Source organism: Monodelphis domestica, chromosome 8, assembly GCF_027887165.1.
Source record: "Monodelphis domestica isolate mMonDom1 chromosome 8, mMonDom1.pri, whole genome shotgun sequence".
NCBI classification, from domain to species: Eukaryota; Metazoa; Chordata; class Mammalia; order Didelphimorphia; family Didelphidae; genus Monodelphis; species Monodelphis domestica.
This window is the reverse complement of record NC_077234.1, coordinates 49244178-49264608: the sequence shown is the minus strand read 5'-3', so window position 1 is coordinate 49264608 and position 20431 is coordinate 49244178. Positions and strand designations below refer to the sequence as shown.

Genomic DNA, 20431 nt, shown 5'->3' with positions numbered 1-20431 from the left:
TTGAGCACTTCATTTCTTTTAATTAATTTACAGATGTTGACATTCCCCCTGGTGTTGAGCCAGTATTATTTTTCCTGGGGCTTTCTTGTGTGATGTGATGCAGTAGGAGAAGGGCTGGATTTGGAATTCGAGTTCAAATCCAGGACTTGCCATTTTCATTCTGCGTGACCTTGAACAGATTATGAAACCTCACCAGGCCTCAGTTTTCTCATCAATAAAATGAGAGTTTTACTAAATGGCCAAGGATAGGGGGGACACCTTAAGTTTCATATATTTTCACTGTTCAGTCTCCCTGTTAAGCATGCCTCAGACTCTTCTGCTAAATGCACTTGGCCTCTTTGCCCAGAAGCAAATGTGATCTCAGATGTGCAGCTTTTACTGCATGACTTTAAAAGAAAATAGTTTTATGTTGGTTCCAGGGATCTTCCCTGCATTTTGGTCCTCCCGGAAGGTATACTTGGTCTCAGCCAAAAAACCCAAGAGAAGTGAGAACCAAGAACTGTCCCAAGAAGTGAACGGATTATTCTGTCTTGCTTTTTCTCTGATTCTGGGATTCTGTAATCAATGTCATCTCTCTTTTTGCATTAAGATCAGTCCTTTGTGACATTGTCAACAAATGATTCCTATGCCAAAGGAGCCTTGGTGCTCGGCTCCTCCCTGAAACAACACAGAACAACGAAGAGGTTAACTGTACTGATAACTCCGCAAGTCTCAGAACCTATGAGGTAAGACATTCCTTCTATTTGTGATGTCCTCTCTGGTTAAATTTCTGGTCTCTTTGGCGTGCAGCCCAGCTCCTGTTCAGGAACAAACTAGTCAGTGCCTAGAAACTTTGTCTCGTCTTCTGGATGAGACAACCTGTTATGGATGGGGAATTCAGGAAGATCTAAGTTCAAATCCTACCTGTAACACATCCCAAATGTCACCTCATCTTTTTGAGCCTCAATGTTGCAGTTATTTAGTCATTTTCAGTCATGTCTGACTCTTTGTGACTCCATATAGGGTTTTCTTGGCAAAGATCCTGGAGTGGTTTGCCATTTCCTCCTCCAGTTCATTTTATAGGTGAAGAGAATGAAGCAAACAGGGTTAAGTGACTTGTCCAGGGACACACAACTAGTAAGTGTCTAAGGCCAGCTTTGAACTCAGGAAGACAAGTCTTCCTGACTCTAGCCTGGGCACTCTGTCTATTGCTCCATCTAGCCTCCCAGATGTACTTGTCTATAAAATGTATCTAATAACTCTCTAGTACTTATACTTATAGGGTTTATAGAGCTATTGTGAGTCTCAGATGAGATGAAATATATATATATATATATGTATACATATATATATAGTACTTGGAAAATGTTAAGGGACTATATAAGGGCTCATTATTCACTTAACCTACATTTATTTATTTATTAGTATTAGAAAGGATTTTGTAACCAAGGCTCATTTTGCTAGATTACTTTCAGAGAAGCAGACTACAAGTCTACTTCTTCCTCCTCACTCCCATTCTTATCCTACAGTGTTTATTCTTTCTGGTTATGAAAAAAAGACAAAACTATGAGCAACATTCCTAAATAAATCATTCTTAAGAGAGGAACAAGAGAGAATCATTCCAAAGAAACTATTCCCCATGTTTTGTCCGTGTTCTTAAGCCAGTTAGCCCCTAGTCACCTAGGCTTTCTGGTAATTACTTTTAATACTTTCAAACTCCCACCTCTACAGCTTTACAGAGTCACACTTTACTTGCTATCCCAAAATGCAATGCCTGGAATAAGTTGCTTTTCCCCCCATTTCAAGTGACAGTAACACAAAACTAGGACATTACTCCTGAGCAGTAGGAATGGCACTTTGGACCATTGGAAAGACTATGGAGACCTCTAATTTCTATCACCATTATTTGGATCACCCTATTCTTAAATGCCCTGTATTTGTTTGGTTCTGGGCTAGAAGTTTGCCAATGGCTGAGTTCTCCTTTCCCTCAGACACCCAGAGGCCACTAGCTGCCCTGTAGACCTGGTTAGTTTCACCTTGATTTAGCTTCATTTAAGATAGAAATATCTAAATTTGGATCCTTTGGGTTTAATATAAGTTTTTTAAATGTTGGACCTTACCATAGGAGCTCTGTATTGGATTTATTTGCACTCAGCCCCGCCACCCCTGCAAATTGAATGGGTCCTGTTGTGAAATTTCAGAGGTTAACTCTGTGCCAAGAGTGCCTGAAAAGAGGACATTCTCTTTCACACTGGCACCTCTGTTCCTGGGGGTCAGGAAGGTTTGATTCCAGAGAGGAGGCTTCCTACTGGGGAGTCTATTAATGAAATAGTATGTAAGGAACTAGCATGACTAAGATTGGGGCTTCTTGTTTGGGGGTTTGTTTTTTGCTAATTTACTGGATGAAATGGAAAATGCTTCTTTCTTCCATCTTTGGGAATCATTTTGACATTTACTGTGGTCCAGGAAGGTAATAGGGTGGCCTGGAAAGAGTCTTGGAAAGGCAGTCCAGAAGCCTCAGTTCTGGTCCCAATTCAGCCACAAACTAAGTGGTTCTATTATCCTGGGCAAGTCATTTGCCTTCTGAGTCTTCCTTTCCTCCTCCCTGAAGTAAGGAAGCCTACCTCTCCTAAAAGATTTCTAACATCTTTCCATGATTATTTAGGACAACCCATACCTGATAGGCTGATAGGTGGTAAAGTGGATGGAGTACTAGGTCTAAAATCAGTAAGACTCATCTTCCTGAGTTCAAATCTGAAGGCTGTGTGACCCTGGATAAGTCACTTAACCATTTTGATTCAGTTTTCTCATCTATCAAATGAGAAGATTGAATTCAGTGGCCTCTGAGGTCCCTGCTAACTCTAAATCTGATACTCATACATCCTGGGAGTGGCTAGGTGGATAGTGAATAGTGGATAGAGAGCCATGTTTGAGGAAGACTCATTTCTGAGGTCAAATCCAGCCTCAGATGCTTACTAGCCATGTGACCCTGAGCAAGTCACTTAACTCTGTTGACCTCAGTTTACTTATCTGTCAAATGTACTAGAGAAGGAAATGGCAAACCACTCTAGAATCTTTGCCAAGAAAACCTCAAAGATTATAAAGAATCAGACAGGACTGAGATGACCAAATAACAACAATAGTGTCTTGAAACAGCCCATTTGACTTATGCATAGCTCTTGTTTTTTCCCTGACATCAAGCCTATATTTTTTTAACCCTTAACTTTAGTCTTAGAATCTATACTGTGTACTGGTTTTAAGGCAGAAGAGCAATAAGGGCTAAGCGATGGTGATTAAAAGACTTGCCCAAGATCACACAGCTAGGAAGTGTCTGAGGCCTCAGATTTGAACCCAGGATCTCTAGACCTGAATCAGTCCATTGAGCCACCTGGCTGTTCCCCATTCTATATTTTTAAAAGTATCTTATTTAATTACTAAATCTATTTTTTAATTCTTCTCTTACCTGGGTAGAAAAGAAAAGAAATAGAAGAAAAAATAAGCCTTGATTTTCTTCTTAATGCTCCTAGTTCTGCCCTCTGGAACTAAAAAAACAAATCTAAGCCCTTCTCCAAATGGTGGACCTTCACGCATTTGAAAATAGCTACCATGTGTCCTCTGAGTCTTCTCTTCCGACTCCGTTAATTCTTTGAATCATGTAGATATTGGGATCTTTTTAGGTTTGATTTTTATATGGTTGGTTCTGACTTGTGTCTTTTTATTAGTATGAGGAATGTCTGGTATAGAAATTCCTGCTAGGGAAGTGGATAGCTTAATTAGGCCACAAGGTCCCCAGGGCACTGAGTAGTTAAGAAACTTGCCCAAGGTCACACAATGAGTAGAACAGCAATTCAAGATTTTCTGACTCCAAGGCTGGCCCATGGAATTGTTACTGGTTTTCTGTTTGTGGGATTTACAGTCACTTGTCCCTCTCAAGAACTTCTTATGGTGTTAAACTTCTATTGGTTAAGTTTTTCTGCCCATTCCTGATATCCTTAGATCAAAAGGAGTAATCCCTACAATGCCTGGGAGAGTGCCAGCAGAAATTAGGAGATTTGGTTGTTAAATGATTGTTGCAGTGAGCTGAATAATTCACAATCAGACAGCACCAAAAAATGAGGGCAATAACTTGGCTTTGCTGACCTAGATTTCAGGTGATACACACATATGTCTAGTGTTCATGTGACTTCTAATAATGGGGGAGAGGGGAGGATACGATTCTCTATAACTCATCTCATAGAGAATAAGTGAGTGGTAGAAGGGTCTCTGATTTCAGCAGTGGGAAATTCCTGGTCCAAGTACCTCTCTCTGATTTAATAGGTTGGTCATGTGTTCATTAAGTATATACTCTTCATAAGGTGCTGGGAATGGATTCGAAGAAATGGAGGGACAGTTAGGTGGATAGAATGCCAAGCTTAAAGTCGAGAGGACCTGAGTTCAAATATGGCCTCATATATTTTCTAGCCGTGTGACTCCCCACAGGTCACTAACCATTTGTTTAGCCCTTGCCGTTCTGTCTTAGAATTATTCTTATGACAGAAAGTAAAAGTTTAAAAAAAAGGCAATGATGGAATGATCCCCGCCCTCAAAGAGCTTGAATTCTACTGGGGGAGAATATTACATGTACACAATTAGGCATATATAAAATTGTAGGGATAAGAACGAGACTTAATTTCCTGGGGATAGGGAGGCTCTGCTAGCAACTTTTTGATAATGTACTCTTTTGAAGTAGCCTAGAACACGGAGAAATTGTGGGACTTATCTAGGATCACATAGCCAGTATGTGGCTGAGGAATGCTAGCTGTCATACTCACACATGAATAATAATGTCAGGAAGAACATTAACAACTGGGAGGGGAAGTGTGAGGAAAGTCCTTGGGAAGAAGGTGATGGGCTGAGCTGTGAAAAGAGCTTCCTAGACATGGAACACACTGTAATGAGTGGTTGGGTTTTTTCCTTCTCTCTGATAAGCAGATTAGCAAGCATTATCTTCTAAGGTAATACAATGTTCTCTAGAAGAATGAAAACCAAATGTTGTGTAATGATCTATGTAAGAATGAAAACCAAAAAAACAAAAAAATAGCATTTTTTACAGAGATGTACCCATTTAGATAATAAATCATAAGGGTTTTTTAAACCCTTACCTTCTTTCTTAGAATCAATGCTGTATATTGGTTCCAAGTTAGAAGAATGGTTAGGGCTAGGCAATGGGGGTTAAGTAACTTGCCCAGAATCACTCACCTAGGAAAGTGTCTGTGAATAATCATTCTTGCAAGTGATTTTTTTGGTCTGCAAATCAGCATGGTAACTAATATATTAGAAATAAGGAGTAATACCACGTTACAGTAGCCCATAATAAAGCTGGATGTTGGATGGGTGAGAGAAGAGAAAGATAGTGGCCACACCTTCATTATGAACTTCCACAAAATAGCGATTCACAGGAAGCAGTTACAATGTGTTTGAGAGGCACAGTTTGTCCTCCAGTATCACAGGCTGGGTGGCATAATGGGGGAAAGATTATCAGAGTAACCACCTGGTACAGGATAAGGAAAGTAACCACCCTGGGTCACGGTGGAGCTGTTAGCACTGATTTGTTGGTTTTCTAAAGCTGAATTTTATTTATTTTTGTTGAAATTTTTATTTTATTTTTCATTTAAAAATTACTAATCCTTTGTTTTCACATTCACTTTATTTTGAACATGTCCCTTCCCCATCTCCTGCCCAACAAGCCATTCTTTGTAAAGAAAGGAAGAAAAAGAGGGAGAAAGCAGGTTAGCAAAATCAACTTACCCAACGGGACTTTATTTTAACAGGAAAGTTTTAGAGAAGATTTTCGATGAAGTCATCATGGTCGACATCTTGGACAGCAAGGATTCGGCTCATCTAACCTTAATGAAAAGACCTGAACTGGGTGTCACATTAACCAAACTCCACTGCTGGTCACTAATTCAGTATTCAAAATGTGTGTTCATGGATGCAGATACTCTGGTAAGTCCAAATGCCCACAGTTGCTAAAAAGCCTCTGGAGAGTTACTGAGACCTGTTGAGTGTTTCCCAAGAATGCAGCCAAGACCAACAGTAAAGGGTGATTAGAGCATCAATGTCAAAAAAGGCAGAGGACAAAAGAGACAGCTTCTAACCAGGAAGTCTTAATCAGAAAAGTATGCAAGGAGCTGGCAGACTAGACTAAGGTTGGGGCTTCTTGTTTGGGGCTTGTTTTTGCTTATTTTCTGGATGAACTGGAAATGCTTCTTTCTCTCAACTTTGGGAATCCATGCAGGAAGGTAATGGGAGCAGACCAGAACAAGGTGTCTTCAACTTCTAATGTACAAATAAAACCAATGCAAAAAAGGTTTTATTTTTTCCCTTTGACTCCAGGGAGGAAGGAATTTACTAAGGAAAAAATTTCCCTTTTTATTGCAGAAATTGTCTCTCTCTATTGCAAACTGGGCCTTTGAACAAGTGCCATCTCAAAGCTAAGGGTGGAAGGGAGTGGATGTTGTCAGGGAAACTTTCTATCAATTTCCTGTTTTCCTTTTTAATTAGGTACTGACAAATATTGATGAGCTTTTTGAGAGAGAAGAGCTATCAGCAGCACCAGACCCAGGGTGGCCAGACTGTTTCAATTCTGGAGTCTTTGTTTATCGACCTTCCATTGAAACATATAATCAGCTGTTGCATATGGCTTCTGAACAAGGCAGCTTTGATGGTAAGTATCCTGTTTGTTGGGCATCTAATAAGCCATCCTTACAAATTCTAGGGGAAATCCTTACTGACAACTTAATGATGTGATGATTTTTTGAAAGAAAAGCAATCAAACCTCAAATCCAGTTTAATATTGAAAAGGCTTCCCCCCCTTATTGTGTGTTTTGTCTACATACCCATTAATACAGAAATGTCTTGGTTTTCCTTTGCTTGTTCAATTAGAGTAGAGAGCACAAGCTCTCCATTTTGAATAGCTTTCATTTTATCTAAATTCAGTCCAAAAGCAATTGATTCTCAAGGATCTGGATATCCATTTCCACAAATTGAACAGAAGCAGCCAGTGTTGATTAAGGCATGTCTTTTCCAATACAGAATATTTCGAATTTAAGAGAAAATGTGTCCTCCATGAAGGAGGATAGGAACTGGATCTATGATTTCGGTGGCATAAAGAAACTTCTAGGTGACAAAACTCTCATCAATCAGGTCAGCACCTACCTTGAACACAGGCTTCTTTTTGATCTCAGGGATGGCTCTCTGTCTGCTCTATCACACTCTCACGAAAATTCAAAGCAATTTTGGTAAATTGACTTCAGACTTTAAAAGGTGGAGTTGGGAAGAAATCAAAGATCTGTATGAATATTTTTTGCCCACTACCATTTTCAGTGAACCTGTTATCTGGGTATGGTGAAGGTCAATCTCTGTTACCAAATAGAAAAATGACTGTGGAACCATCCAATATTCTGAGCAGCTATGTGTCCAAAGGCACTGCACCTGGGTAGGATTTCCTATCCTTTTATTGGAGGATTCTGCCAATGGAACCAATGGATAGGCTGGCTGCCTTTCTGAAGTTACCCAAACATGACATCTGGATGAGCCATTCAGAATTGTTAGTAACTGCCAGAGGTGGTACTATTTCTCTCTCTCTAAAAATCTTCCAGACAGTGACTCAATATCAAAGGTTATAACATGACAGTTGAAGTACAAGCAGACTGCGGTTTGATGCCAGAAAGGCTGAATTTAATATAATCAGTAAGTTTTCAACTCAAATTCCTATCCCTCCTTCTGCCACCTCCTCCCACACCAGCTGTCTTTCTGTCTTGAGCTTTAATCTAAGGCCTGCTATAATCAGAAGTACAGCATAGCAGACCTGGGGAAGAGATATCAGATGCCAGTTAGACTAATCCATACCCGAAAAACAATGCCCTCTGTAACATCCTCAGTAAGGAAACATCTGACCAAACTTTGCATGAAGACTTCCAGTGAAGGGAAATCCACAACCTCCCATGGAAATCCATTCCACTTTGAGATAACCCTTTTGGTACTTGTTCAATCACTTTAGTCATGTCCAGTTCTTCATGATCCTTTTTTGGGGGGGTTGGCAAAGATGCTAGAGTGGTTTGCCATCTCCTTCTCCAACTCCTTTTACAAATAAGGAAACCAAGGCTAAAAGGACTAAGTAACCTGCTTAGTGTCACACAGCTCATAAATGTCTAAGGCCAGATTTGAACTCAATTCTGGACTTTGGGGTCAGTGCTCTGTCCACTGAGCTACCTAGCTGCCCTTGGGATAACCCTAACTCTGAGGAAATTTTCACTAATATGAAATCCAAATTTGACTCTTTATAGTATCTACATTATTCTTAGTTACGCCCCTCCTCAAGCATCCATCACCCCACCCAAATACAGCAGCCTTATCTTTGTCTCTTTCATTTTAAATGTATATTTGTGGAATATTGTGCCAAGCAGTGATTCATCTCTCTTTTTTCTATGCTTGCCTTCACTGCCCTTGTCTAGTCTTTAATGGCTCTTGGCTGGATTATTGCTGTTGCCAACAATATACTGGAGGTTGATTCCTTTTCCTTTTCCTGTCAAGGAGAAGAGTTTTGCCTTTTTGTTTTTGGAGATATTTATGGAGTAGTATCTATTCAGGAGGTGTAGCTTTCTACGTAGCCCCTTCTGAATCACTTCAATCCTAGCATATCTCCTCTATTTGACAGCTTGCTCACAAAAAAAAAAAGAAAAAAGGAGCCAAGATCTTCTATGGGGTTGAAGTTGGAGTTCCCTGAAGTATGTAGGTATATTCAGAGTCTGTTTCCTGAAATAAAGTGGCTTTATAAAAGAATTAAATGAGAAATTAAGATAATGTGTCAAGTGGTTGGCATTGGTTATGATTAATATAAACCAGGTAAGACTGAAAGCCATGGACCCTTAGGAGAAGACCCAAAAGAGAAAGAATTGTAGTTTAACTGGATATAATCAAGGAAGCCAGAGGCAGAGACAACCAGAAAAAGTACTAGGGAAGCCCACTGACTCCCAGCTCTGGACACTAGGGTATTAAGATTAAAATTAGTTTCTCTGCTAAAAGTATTATATTTTTAGCAGTGTATTAAAGATTAAGAAATAAAGAAAATACAAAATAAGAAAAGCACATGTCTAGGCACAGAGGCCATTCACAGCCACTTACTCTGCATCTTGAGAGATGCTTGTGTCTAGAAGCCGAAGCAGAGAGAGAGCCAAAGTAGATGGAGAGTCAGCTTAAATACAATTTCTGCTCTCAGCCCAGGTGGGAATTCAGGTGGGATTATAGCGAATTCTGGGAGCTACCAAAGACTTCTGGGAATTGAAGTCCAGGGTTCAAATGTCCATTTTTACAAGGGCCAGGATGGATATCTCTATAATAGGGCATCCTATCAACTCACTACCATTAGGGCTGAAACTAAGACTTCCACAGCAGGGCAAGGAAGTGAAAGTGAAGGCATGAACAGAAAAGTCCTAGTAGGAAAGGGAGAGTCCATGACAGTCAATCCACAAGAGATGTTGCCAGGACTTAATGCTTTCACAAGGGCTCCTGAATCCATGCCTGGGGGCAACTCAGTAAGTTCTAGGGTCAAATAGGTCTTTCCCCCTTTTTTGGATCTCTTTGGGATACAGACCTAGTAGAGGTATTACTGGAATAAGAATTTGCATAGTTTTAGAGCCCTTTGGGCTTGAATGGATCAGATCACAATTCCAACAAGCAATGCACACTTTTTTTTCCCTGAACATCAACATTTTTAGAAAATTTCAATTAGATAATAGAATTATGTGCCCAATATTCCTTAAGCCTCTTTGAGAAGCCCTCAAGCATATGTCTACCCCAGCAAAACTTCACAGTAGACAAAAGCTAATCAGTATCACTCAAATTTTAAAGGCTAGCTGTCTCGAATCAATTCTGTTTGTAATATTTATTGATGACTTTTTATATAGACAAAAGTTCCAGAATTTTCTAAGCACTTTGAAACCCTTTAAAGTATTTGCTCTATATATGTGACCTACTATTACTTCTGGAAAGTGTAGGCTTTATGTTTGAGCAAAATAAACTGTTATTAATTTGTCATTTCCCGAATATGTAACAGTTTTGTTCTGCCTAGAATTTTTAAATTGGCATAAAGCCCTTACCTTTTAGGTGTAATGCCTCAGGCAGTAGGGCATAAGGTTTTGTGAGTCCTCTTTTAACATTTTGGTTCTGTTTCATAAAGATGCCTAGCTTACATTGCCCATAGTTGGCTACCTTGTTTTATTTTGTTTTGACCTGCATTATTATTAAATTCCTCCGCCAAAACTCTGATCCCTGAGTCTGGGAGGGATTAAGGCAGCCCCTGATTTAAAGTCTCTAGGTCTGGTAGGATCTGCCAAACTAGAAGTAGAGGCCTAGTGAGGGAGGGACTTGGTGTCTGTTTATTCTAAGATCCAGCCCAGCGAAGTGAGCCCACACTTGGCTGCCAAGCACTGAGTTGTCTGTGGGGACCTCAGTTAACTCTTTGGATAAATAATCTTAGTGGCTTTCAGTGAAGCTCAACCAGAATGGCACATGTCCTTGGTTAACATCCTATAATGATTGTTTGAAGGAACTAGGTACAGTTAAAGAGAAGGGAAGACTCAAGTGGGACATGCATTCAAGAGGAGGACAGAATACATTTGTTTGTTGCCAAAGGGAAGGTCTAAGAACAATGGATAACTCTTTAATGTTCTAGATTTTCATCTGATTCCAGGGAAAAAGTAACTTCTGATTTACTGAGTGGATAGAAAAGGGAGTTCTTTTTTCAGTTACATATTAGACTAGTTGGCTGTACTGTACCTTCCAACTCTGAAATTTTGTCATCTACTGAGCCCCTACACTTGTGTCTTTATCAGTAGGAGTGCTGAAACCAGGAATTCCTTGGATTATTTTCTGAAATCATTCTTTTTAGTAGTAAAGGAAAGAGTTGCAGTCATTTGTGGGTCCCCACCTCTTCTGTAAAATGGTCTACTAAGACATCATTGTTCAGATCCTTACATTTAATTCATTATTTGCAGGCATTTTTCCTTTCTATAAACTAAGATCATATGCCAAAACATTTCCCAATAACCGTATTTGCTCTTTTATGGAACTCAAGAAAAGAATTACATCAATATTTGTCTATCCATAGCCTAGGATGCTGGTTCCATATCACAAACCCACAGTAAACTTGTAAGCAGTAGGCTTATCTTCAAACATTTTTTTTTTCTATTTGGATTGGAATTCAAAGAGGGAACTGCTTTGCAGATGAGTATGTAAGACATGACCCCATTAGCTTGTCAGCTTTGGTCAACCTCTTGAATTCATTGAAGAAATGAAGTTTTGATGGTGTCCATTGATACTCCACAGAGGATGATGACAGTCAAGCATTTGCAACTCACATATTTATAACCTCTCTAATGCAAAAGAATGTAGTCTCCCCTATATTGTTGTCTCCACTTTACTGGCATGGTTTTTAATCAGACTAATAATCTAGATATAGTAAAAGAAATTAAGTATTTGACTTATCTGGTGGCAGTGGTTTGTTTGTTCATTTTTTCACCAGCAAAAATCTAATTAGGAAAACTGAAAGTAATAAATACTTAAATACCTTCCCCCCACCCCCAGTCTCCTTATTGGTAACACCTTCCCTTTATTGATTATCTCTGAGTTGTCCTGTATATACATATTCATCCATAGTCATCTCTTCCCCTTTTCCATCAGAACCTCTTGAAAGCAGGGGCACTCTTTTGCTCTTCATCATTTCCCCAGAATTTAGCACAATATTTGGCATGTCGGTGGCAATTAATACTTGTTGACTGACCGACTTTGGGAAGATGTTCTACCTGCGTTCACAGGTTGTCTTAACCCAGATCATACCATAAGAGCTACACATTTTCCAGTCCTTAGTCATAGCACCTTCCTTCTGAGACTGCCCCCCTCCTCCATTTATTCTGTGTGTATCTTGTTTGTACATAAGTGTTTGCTTGTTGTCCCTCTCTTAATTAAACAGTGAACTCTTTGAGAGTAAAACCCATTTATTGCATTTCCCCAGCCTTCGCACAGTCTTTGGCACATGGAAGACATTTGATAAATGCTAGGTGACTGGCACATTGGCCCATGCTCATGCAGGTAATCCTTCACTTTTAAATTTGCGGATTTGACCTGTGATTTTATTGGGGATTTTCTGATAAGGAAACTAATGCAGATTGTCCCAGTGCTCTGAAGCAGATAGACTTAAAGAGTTGCCTGGAGTTCTAATGAAGTTAATTAAATGCTGGACCACCCAGACAGTCTATCTATGATAAAATAAAAAAAAAAGTGAGGCTCAGATTAAGATTTTTCTGACCAACTGTTGGTAGGTCATAGGGTAGGGGACAGAGAGAATCCAGTGACAGGTCCTTGACCACATCTTCTAAGAGCAAAAGACAGGACTAGCATACGTAAGCAAGAGATCTTAAAAGAAAACCCAGGGGGCACCTGGCTGGCTTAGTGGATTGAGAGCCAGGCCTAGAGATGAGAGGTCCTAGGTTCAAATTTGGCCTCAAACACTTCCTAGCTATGTGGCCCTTGGCATGTCACTTAATCCCCATTGCCTAGCCCTTACTGCTCTTCTTAGTATTGATTCCAAGATGGAAGGTAAGGGCTTTAAAAAAAAAAGAAAAAAAACCAAGGCAGTACAGATCCAATAAATAGCCAGACTCTTTGGCCAGTAATTTGGCCAGTAATCTAAGTAGAGAAAAAATATAATTAAGTTAAGTAACTCTGATCCCTGGCAATTTGACTGTTGAGCCAAATGATCTCCATTTCCCCCTTCAAAGAGAAAAGCTGTTGAAAACCAGGGCTCCTTCCTGGCATATTATTTTCTCCTACCATCTTTTGGTGATTCTGTATATTAATTTGTCAAAAGTGCCTTGATTCTTGACCCATCTGCCTTCTCCTGGACAGTCTCAGGCTCTACATAGGAGACAGGGAAAGACAGATGTAATGCCTTATTCCTGGTTCTGATTTTGTGTGTAAAGGAGACATTTCTCCATGATCCCATCTTGGGTCTCCCCCAAATCTCTGTAGGATTAAAAACATGCTTCTGTTTGTAATACAATTTATGAAAGAGGAGTTTAGTCACTCATAAGGACAATAATAGAAGCTAGAATCTCCATAGCACCCTAGGTTGGCAAAGAGCTTTGTATAATGTTCTCATAACCCTATGAGGTAGACAATGTTGCTATCATATCCATTTCATAGATGAAGAAACTGAGCCTGAAAGGAAGGAAAGAAATAAGAATTTATTAAGCGCCTTTTATGTGCCAGGCATTGTGCCCAGTGTTTTACAAATATATCATTTGATCATCACAAAAACCTGAAAAATAGGTGTATTATTATCCCTATTTTATATATTATATACTATCCCTACTTTATATATATGATATATCTAATACATCTAGTGATATTATTACCATCTCTATTATATGTCATCTATAATAATATATTATTGTCCCTATTTTACAAATGAGGAGACTGAGGCAAATTGTAGTTATACAACTAGTAAGTTTCCTAGGTAGCATTCAAGTTGATGTTTGCCTGACTTCCAACTTCAACACAGTCCCCTGTACCACCTGGCTACCTAAGAAAAGGGATCCTCATGCCAGGGATGCCATCATCAATGATTTGGCTCCTGCAGGTCCAGTACTGTGATAGGTCCTGTGTGGGTCCCATGAAGAAGCATTTGAAGACATGACTCAAGAGGAGCATACTATACTTGGGAGGATAAGAGCAGCACTTCTGTTGTGTAGAAAATGGTGGAATGGACTGTTGGAATGAGGAATAAAGAGAAAGATAGCAGGGTAGACCAGAATACTTGGAGAAAATTTTGTAGAGCAGCTGACCTTGAAAGACTGATTGGAATTGGAAAGTGAAGAGAAGAGGATATTTCTGTAAAGTATGTCACCACAGTATGAGGAGGAGGAACAGAGGAGGCTGGGGCGGGAACTAGAAAGGAAGCTTGGGGGCCATCAAGTCCAAATCTCTCATTTTACAGATGAGGAAGATGAGTCCCAGAGACCTTAAGCAATTTACCTAAGATCATGCAGGTAATAAATAGAAGGAGAATTTTAATTCAGGCCTTCTCACCACAGACCACAAACTCTTTCTACTCTAAAAAGATGACTATGACACTTCTAAGTGATCTCTAGTGAGATCAGCCACATAAGGGGCTTGGTTTTTTTTTTCTTTTTTTTTTAAGGGGTCTGGTTTGAAAGTAGCAGGAAATAAGATTGACTCACACTTCCCTTCTCTGGGGAAAGGTTTGGGCTGGGGTTTAGATACGATAGCAGAAGGTCCTGTGTATTTTCAGTCCTAACAGCCTTTTTTTCATAACCTCAGTGCTTAGCACGTTGCTGTTGTTGTTCAGTTGTGTCCCACTCTTCATGACCTGATCTAGGCTTGGCAGATCTTGGCAAAGATCCTGGAGTGGTTTGCCATTTCCTTCTCTGGCTCATTTTTACATATGAGAACTCAGGCAAATAGGGTAAAGTGACTTACTCAGGGTCTCACAGTAAGTGTCTGAGACTGAATTTGAACTCACGAAGGTGAGTCTTCCTGACCCAGGCTCAGTATTCTATTTATTGTGCCACCTAGCTACCCCCTGGCAAATAATAGGTGCTTAATAAATATTAATTGACTGATTGAATCTTGGCAATCTGTTCTACTTGGTGCCTTTTCTTTGTTACAAGAAGCTGTTCAATAGGGAATGGAGTGAAAAGATGTTGTATATATTGAGAAATGGCTGATTTTTAAAAAATCATCATGAAGGAGAATGTGCCTGCAAACTAGAGTCCAGCAAACTTGACTGTGATACCTGCCAAAATGCTAAGGCAACTAACTTCTTAAAAATAATTGGGGGGGTGCAATGGGGATATGATTGTGGTTTTGATGGTAAAAGGTTATTCTATTGCAAATATGAATAATATGGAAATAGGCTTTGAACAATGATACATGTATAACCTAGAGGAATTGCTCATCAGTTTCTGGAGTGGGGAGAAAGGAGAGGAGGGAAAAAGCATGAAACCATGGGAAAATATTCTAAATGAATTAATTAATTTTTTTAATTAAAAAATAATAATAATTGGGGGGTCAACTGGGTGGCTCAGTGGATTGAGATCCAGGCCTAGAGACAAGAGGTCCTGAGTTCAAACACTTCCTATCTGGGTGACCCTGGGCAAGTCATTTAACCCCCATTGTCTAGCCCTGACCACTCTTCTACCTTGAAACCAATATACAATATTGATTCTAAGACAGAAGGTGAGGGTTTAAAAATATTAATAATACTGATAATAATTGGTGAACATCTAGGAAAGGCAGCAGTGATCACATAGGGCCAACCTAGTTTCTGGGGCAGGCTATTCCAGACTGACTTTATATCCTTTTTGGGTAGGGGAAATCCAGTTTACCTAGCTTGTGGCAAAACTGTTTGGAAATTATTTTTGTGTTATTGTTGTTGATTTATTTTGGTAGTGTCCAACTCTTCATGACCCCATTTTAGAGTTTCCAAGGCAAAGATATTGGAGTGGTTTTGCCAGTCTCTCTCGAGTTCATTTTACAGATAAGAAACTGAGACAAGCAGGATGAAGTGACTTGCTCAGGGTCACGTAGAAAGTAAGCATCTCAGGTCAGGTTTGAACTCACAAAGATGAATCTTCCTGACACCAAGCCCAGTGCCATAGCCACTGTACCACCTAGTTGCTCCTCTTCTCACATAAAAGAGAGAGAGAGATTTTTGGACAGGGCAATAGTATAATTAAATAGATTCTGACTTTTGATGTTAGAACCCAGAAGTCTGATGATCTGATTCTGTCAGCTTGGCAGGTGGTCTCCAATGGAGAGGTCCCAGTGATCAGCACGTGGCTCCCTGGAGTTTAATTTTTATTTTTTTAATCAATGGCATGGGTAAGGCATAGTGTTGTACTCATCAAATGGCATAAACCTGGGAGAGATAGCTAACACATTGGCTGACAAAATCAAGCACTGAAAAAGGTCTCAATGGACTAGAGCACTGGGAGAATCCAGTAAGATTAAATTTAATAGGGATAAATGTCCAGATTTACACTTGCCTTCAAAAAATGGACTTCCCAGACACAAAGTGGGAAGGCGTGGTTAGATAGCGGTTTGTCTTTCTGAAAGGTCCGGGGTTTTAGCAGGCTTAAATATGTCAACAGTGCGATATGGCAGCCAACAAGGCTAATGGGATTTGGGGCTGCATTATGAGAGAAGCGTGTCTTCTAGGAATAAAGAGATAATAGTCCGATGTGCCCTGGTCAGAAGATAAGCATGATAATAACTACATCTAAATCAAGACTTTGGGTTTGCAAATTTCTTTTGCATATATGACCTCATTTGATCAGATCATGTCTAGCTCAGTCCAGGCAGCAGCGTTTAGGAAGGTCACTGGATAAGTCCAAGAGTGTCCCAAGGAGGGGGGTCGGCAGGGTTAAGGGCTTCAAATTCATGCCATATGAGGATTAGATGAAGGAACTAGGGGACGTCCAGCCCAGAAAAGAAAAGACCAATTGAGGGCATGATATCTCTCTACAAGTATTTGAGCGGCTGTCATGTGGAAAAAAGGATTAGACATGTTCTTTTTGGCCCCAGAGGGCACATCTAAAAGCATGGGTAGGAGTCATAAGGAGATAAATTAGACTTGATGTCGGGAAAAACTTCCTAATGATTCGGGCTGTCCCAAAGTGGAATGATTTGCCCCCAGAAGAAGTTGTGGTTTTCTCCTTCATTGAAGGTCTCTGGTCTAAGGCTAGATTAACCACTTTCTGGCGGTGTTTCTGTTGGGATTCTTTTCTAGGCATGGATTGCATACACTGATTGCAGTGCCCCCTACCCCCCTTTCTGAAATTCTGTTTCTCTGAGAATTCAACCTTGAGCGGAGTTTAATGCTGTCCAATTTGCGTGTGTATTTTATTTTTTTAAACCCTTACCTTTTGTCTTAGAATCAATTCCAGGTATTGGTTCCAAGGTAGAAGAGTAATAAGGGCTAGGCATGGGGGTTAAGTGACTTGCCCAGGATCACACAAATAGTAAGACTGAGACCACATTAGAACCCAGGACATCCCATCTGCAGCTCTGGCTCTCAATCCACTAAGCCACCTAGCTGCCTCCTCTCTGATTTCTTGTAAACATGGCATGCTAGCAGTAAGAGGTGACTTGGAAGGGGGAAAAATGTCATCTGAGGCTTCTAATTTGAAGTAGCTTCATTTAAAAAAAAGGTATTTCTTTATGTTAACTACATCCTAAGCCTACCAATGACTCCACAACCTTAGGCAGTGTAAAATGTAAGAAAGTAGGGCAGCGAGGTGGCTCGGTGAACTGAGAGACCTAGAGACAGGAGGTCCTGGGTTCAAACACTTCCTAACTGGGTGACCCTGGACAAGTCACTTAACGCCCATTGCCTAGCCCTTACTGCTCTTTTGTCTTGGAACTAATACACTGTATTGATTCTAAGCTGGAAGATAAGGATTTAGAAAGTAGACAGAAAAAAGAATGTAAGAAAGTGAGCTAACAGCAGGGCATTATTTTCATTCTTCTTCACAATGACCCAGAGGCAGTGCCCCTTCTCTTCTTGCAGCATATCAGCTGGTTGCACACATTGTGGTGACCATATTGAAACATTGCAGATTCACTGGCCTCCTGTGCCTAAATAAGGCGAGAAGATGGACTAAGCTTTCCTAGGACGGGTTTAAACCACAAAAACGAGTTTATAGCCTAAATTTCGATTCATCAAAAAGTTCATCCTCTCCCTGCCAACATTCTTGTGCCCTGTTTAATGGAACTGAAATCCTAGCAGACTTCTCTGCAAATGGGACTGAAGTGGGTTAGATTCCTCCCCGTGAAAAGAGAGGAGCTTGCCAGGAGGACAGGCAGGCAGAGGGCTGTTTGCCTCACTGAAATGGAATGATCACAGAGAAGATTTTATCTTCCCCTGTGATTGTTTTCATTGTGTCAGGATGGATCTCTCCTTCTCTGATGTCTAAGTGCAGCTGCTGGAATTGTGTTAGAATGTTCTGCATACATCCCTCCGGTCAATCAGGCAGCAAGCATGTCCCAGCATTCCCTAGCAGTTACTTCATTGCTGGTGCAGCCACAAAGGCTCTTCTCCCTCTCTCCATTCCCCTCCCCCCCAAAAGCATATAGATATGCAAACACATACATATGTCCTCTACTAGGTCCTGGCTGTGTAAAGGGAACCCATAGAATATTTGTTGGAAATTCCACCCAAGAGAGAATCATACTCTGGCTCTTTCTTGCCTTCAGGTTTCCTATTCCAACCAATATCATTTTTTCCAGTGTAGTACTGTGTCCCTTGCCTTTGTAACTAGCAGACATTGAGGGGATCATTGACTTAGAACTAAAAGGAAGTGCAGATGCCCACTCCAACCACCACTCACTTTTTTCATTTCACTTTATTTTTTCAAAGAACAAGCATCTATTTTCTCTCCCTCCTTTCCTCCCTCCCTCATAGAAAAATGCATGCTCACACAAACCAAATTCCCACATTGCCCATGTCTAAAAATGGACATCTCCTTCTCTATCTTGAATCTGTCACTTCTCGGTCAGGAGCCCCACACATTTTACAGATAAACTTAAGTTAATTGACTTGCCTAAAGTGACAGAAATAGGATGGGAACCTAGATCTTCTGATCCCTTCCACAGTGCCACATTCAGAGGCTCTAGTAACAAAACAAGGGTGAGGAGAGTGTCTATGGCCTTTGCCAGGTCTGTATGGGTTCTTTTCTATAGAATATCTCATATAAACAAATTACCAGGAATTTTTCCTCAAAATGAAGAATGTTTGTTTATTTAAACCAGAATTTTCTTGGCACCTGAGAGACTCAGATGTATGTCAATCAAACAATAAAATAGCTATTAAGTTCCTACTATGTGCCAAGCAACTAGGTGGTAGAGGGTAAAGGAGTAATGAGATTAGAGTTAGGAAGACCAGAATTCAAATCTAGTCTCAGATACTTGCTAGCAGTATGACCCTGAGCAAGTCACTTAACTCCTATTTGCCTCAATTTCTCATTTGTAAAATGGGGATGTACTGGAGCAGGAAATGGCAAACCATTCCAGTATCTTTACCTAGAAAACTTCATTGACTTTGTCAACATAGAGCCAGACACTACTGAACAACAAAAATGTGCCAGGCCCTATACTAAGCACTAGGAGGGTGCAAATGAAGACCAAAGATGGCCCCTGCCCTCAAGGATCTCACAGTTTAATGGAGGAGACCACATACAAACAAGTAGGGACAAAGACGCTATATTTAGGGTAAATGGGAACTAATCAACAGAATGGAGGCACCTGAATGCTGTGGGGGTGGGGGTGGGAGGGGGAGTGTCAAGGAAGGCTTCCAGGAGAAAGCAGGATTTTTAGATGGGGCTTAAAGGAAATCAGGGAAGCCAAGAGCCAGAGATGAAAAGGGAGAACATTCCGAGCATGATGGAACAGCCAAAGATAATGCCTGGAGTCAGAGGCAGAATGTTTTGTTCAAGGAACTACAAGAACCCAGTATTACTGGATCATGGAGTGTGTTGGGGACATAAGCTGTGAGAAGCCTGGAAAGGTAGGGGCAGGACACAGGTCGTGAAAGGCTTTGAATGCCAAATGGAATTTTCTGTTTGATCCTAGAGGCAATGGCGTTTGTTGAGCAGGGGGGCTGACTTGGCCAGACCTCTGATTTTGGAAGATGATTTGCCAGCTACAGGGATCACATAGAGCTACAAGATGGGCTGGAGTGAGGGAGAACCTTGTGGCAGGCAGACCTACCAGCAGGAGATTCCAATAGTATAGCGTGTGTCGGGAGAGAAAGGAACATGCTCGAGAGATGCTAGGAGGGTAGAATGGACAGGGCTTGGCAACAGACTGAATTTATGGCATTAGAGCAAGTGAGGAATTGAGGATGACACTAAGGATATGAGCCTGTAGGACTGGGAAGAGAGTGCACCCTCAATAGTAATAGGGTGGTTAGAAAGAGGGGAGCATTTGGGGTGAAGGAGGAAATACTCAATATTTAAAGAAAATGACAGTGGTAAACCATTGCCCATTTGAGAGAAAGTCTTGGTGATGGGATTTAAAGAAGTTTCCAAGAGATCTAACAATTTTAAAATTCCTTTTTGGGGGGTAAATAAATTTTAACAAATTTGCCCTAGAAATGCAAACTCCTAGGAATAGTTATATCAACTATTTTGCCATCTTTCCTAAAAATAACAACCACCACCACCACTGGCATTTAGGAAGGGTGTCCAAAAGTGGTGGTACATTTTTAAACTAGTAAACCTTTAGGATGCAAGGCCCCTTTTGTATACTCTCTAGTGTTGTGAAGTTTCCAAAGTGCTTTATGAATCTCACATGAGCCTCACAAACAGCCCTGTGGAATCAACATGATACCTAT

The 20431-nt window shown here is 40.5% G+C and overlaps 1 protein-coding gene across 1 annotated transcript in view; it reads left to right on the top strand.

Annotated features, from left to right (window-relative positions):
* The window catches only part of GYG1 (glycogenin 1), a 47102-nt gene that overhangs the window by 3753 nt on the left and 22918 nt on the right, over positions 1–20431 (top strand). Inside the window, exons 2-4 of the mRNA XM_007502067.3 lie at positions 590–725; positions 5790–5964; positions 6523–6685. Coding sequence (XP_007502129.2) covers positions 590–725; positions 5790–5964; positions 6523–6685 — 474 coding nt within the window. The remainder of the gene's footprint in view (positions 1–589; positions 726–5789; positions 5965–6522; positions 6686–20431) is intronic.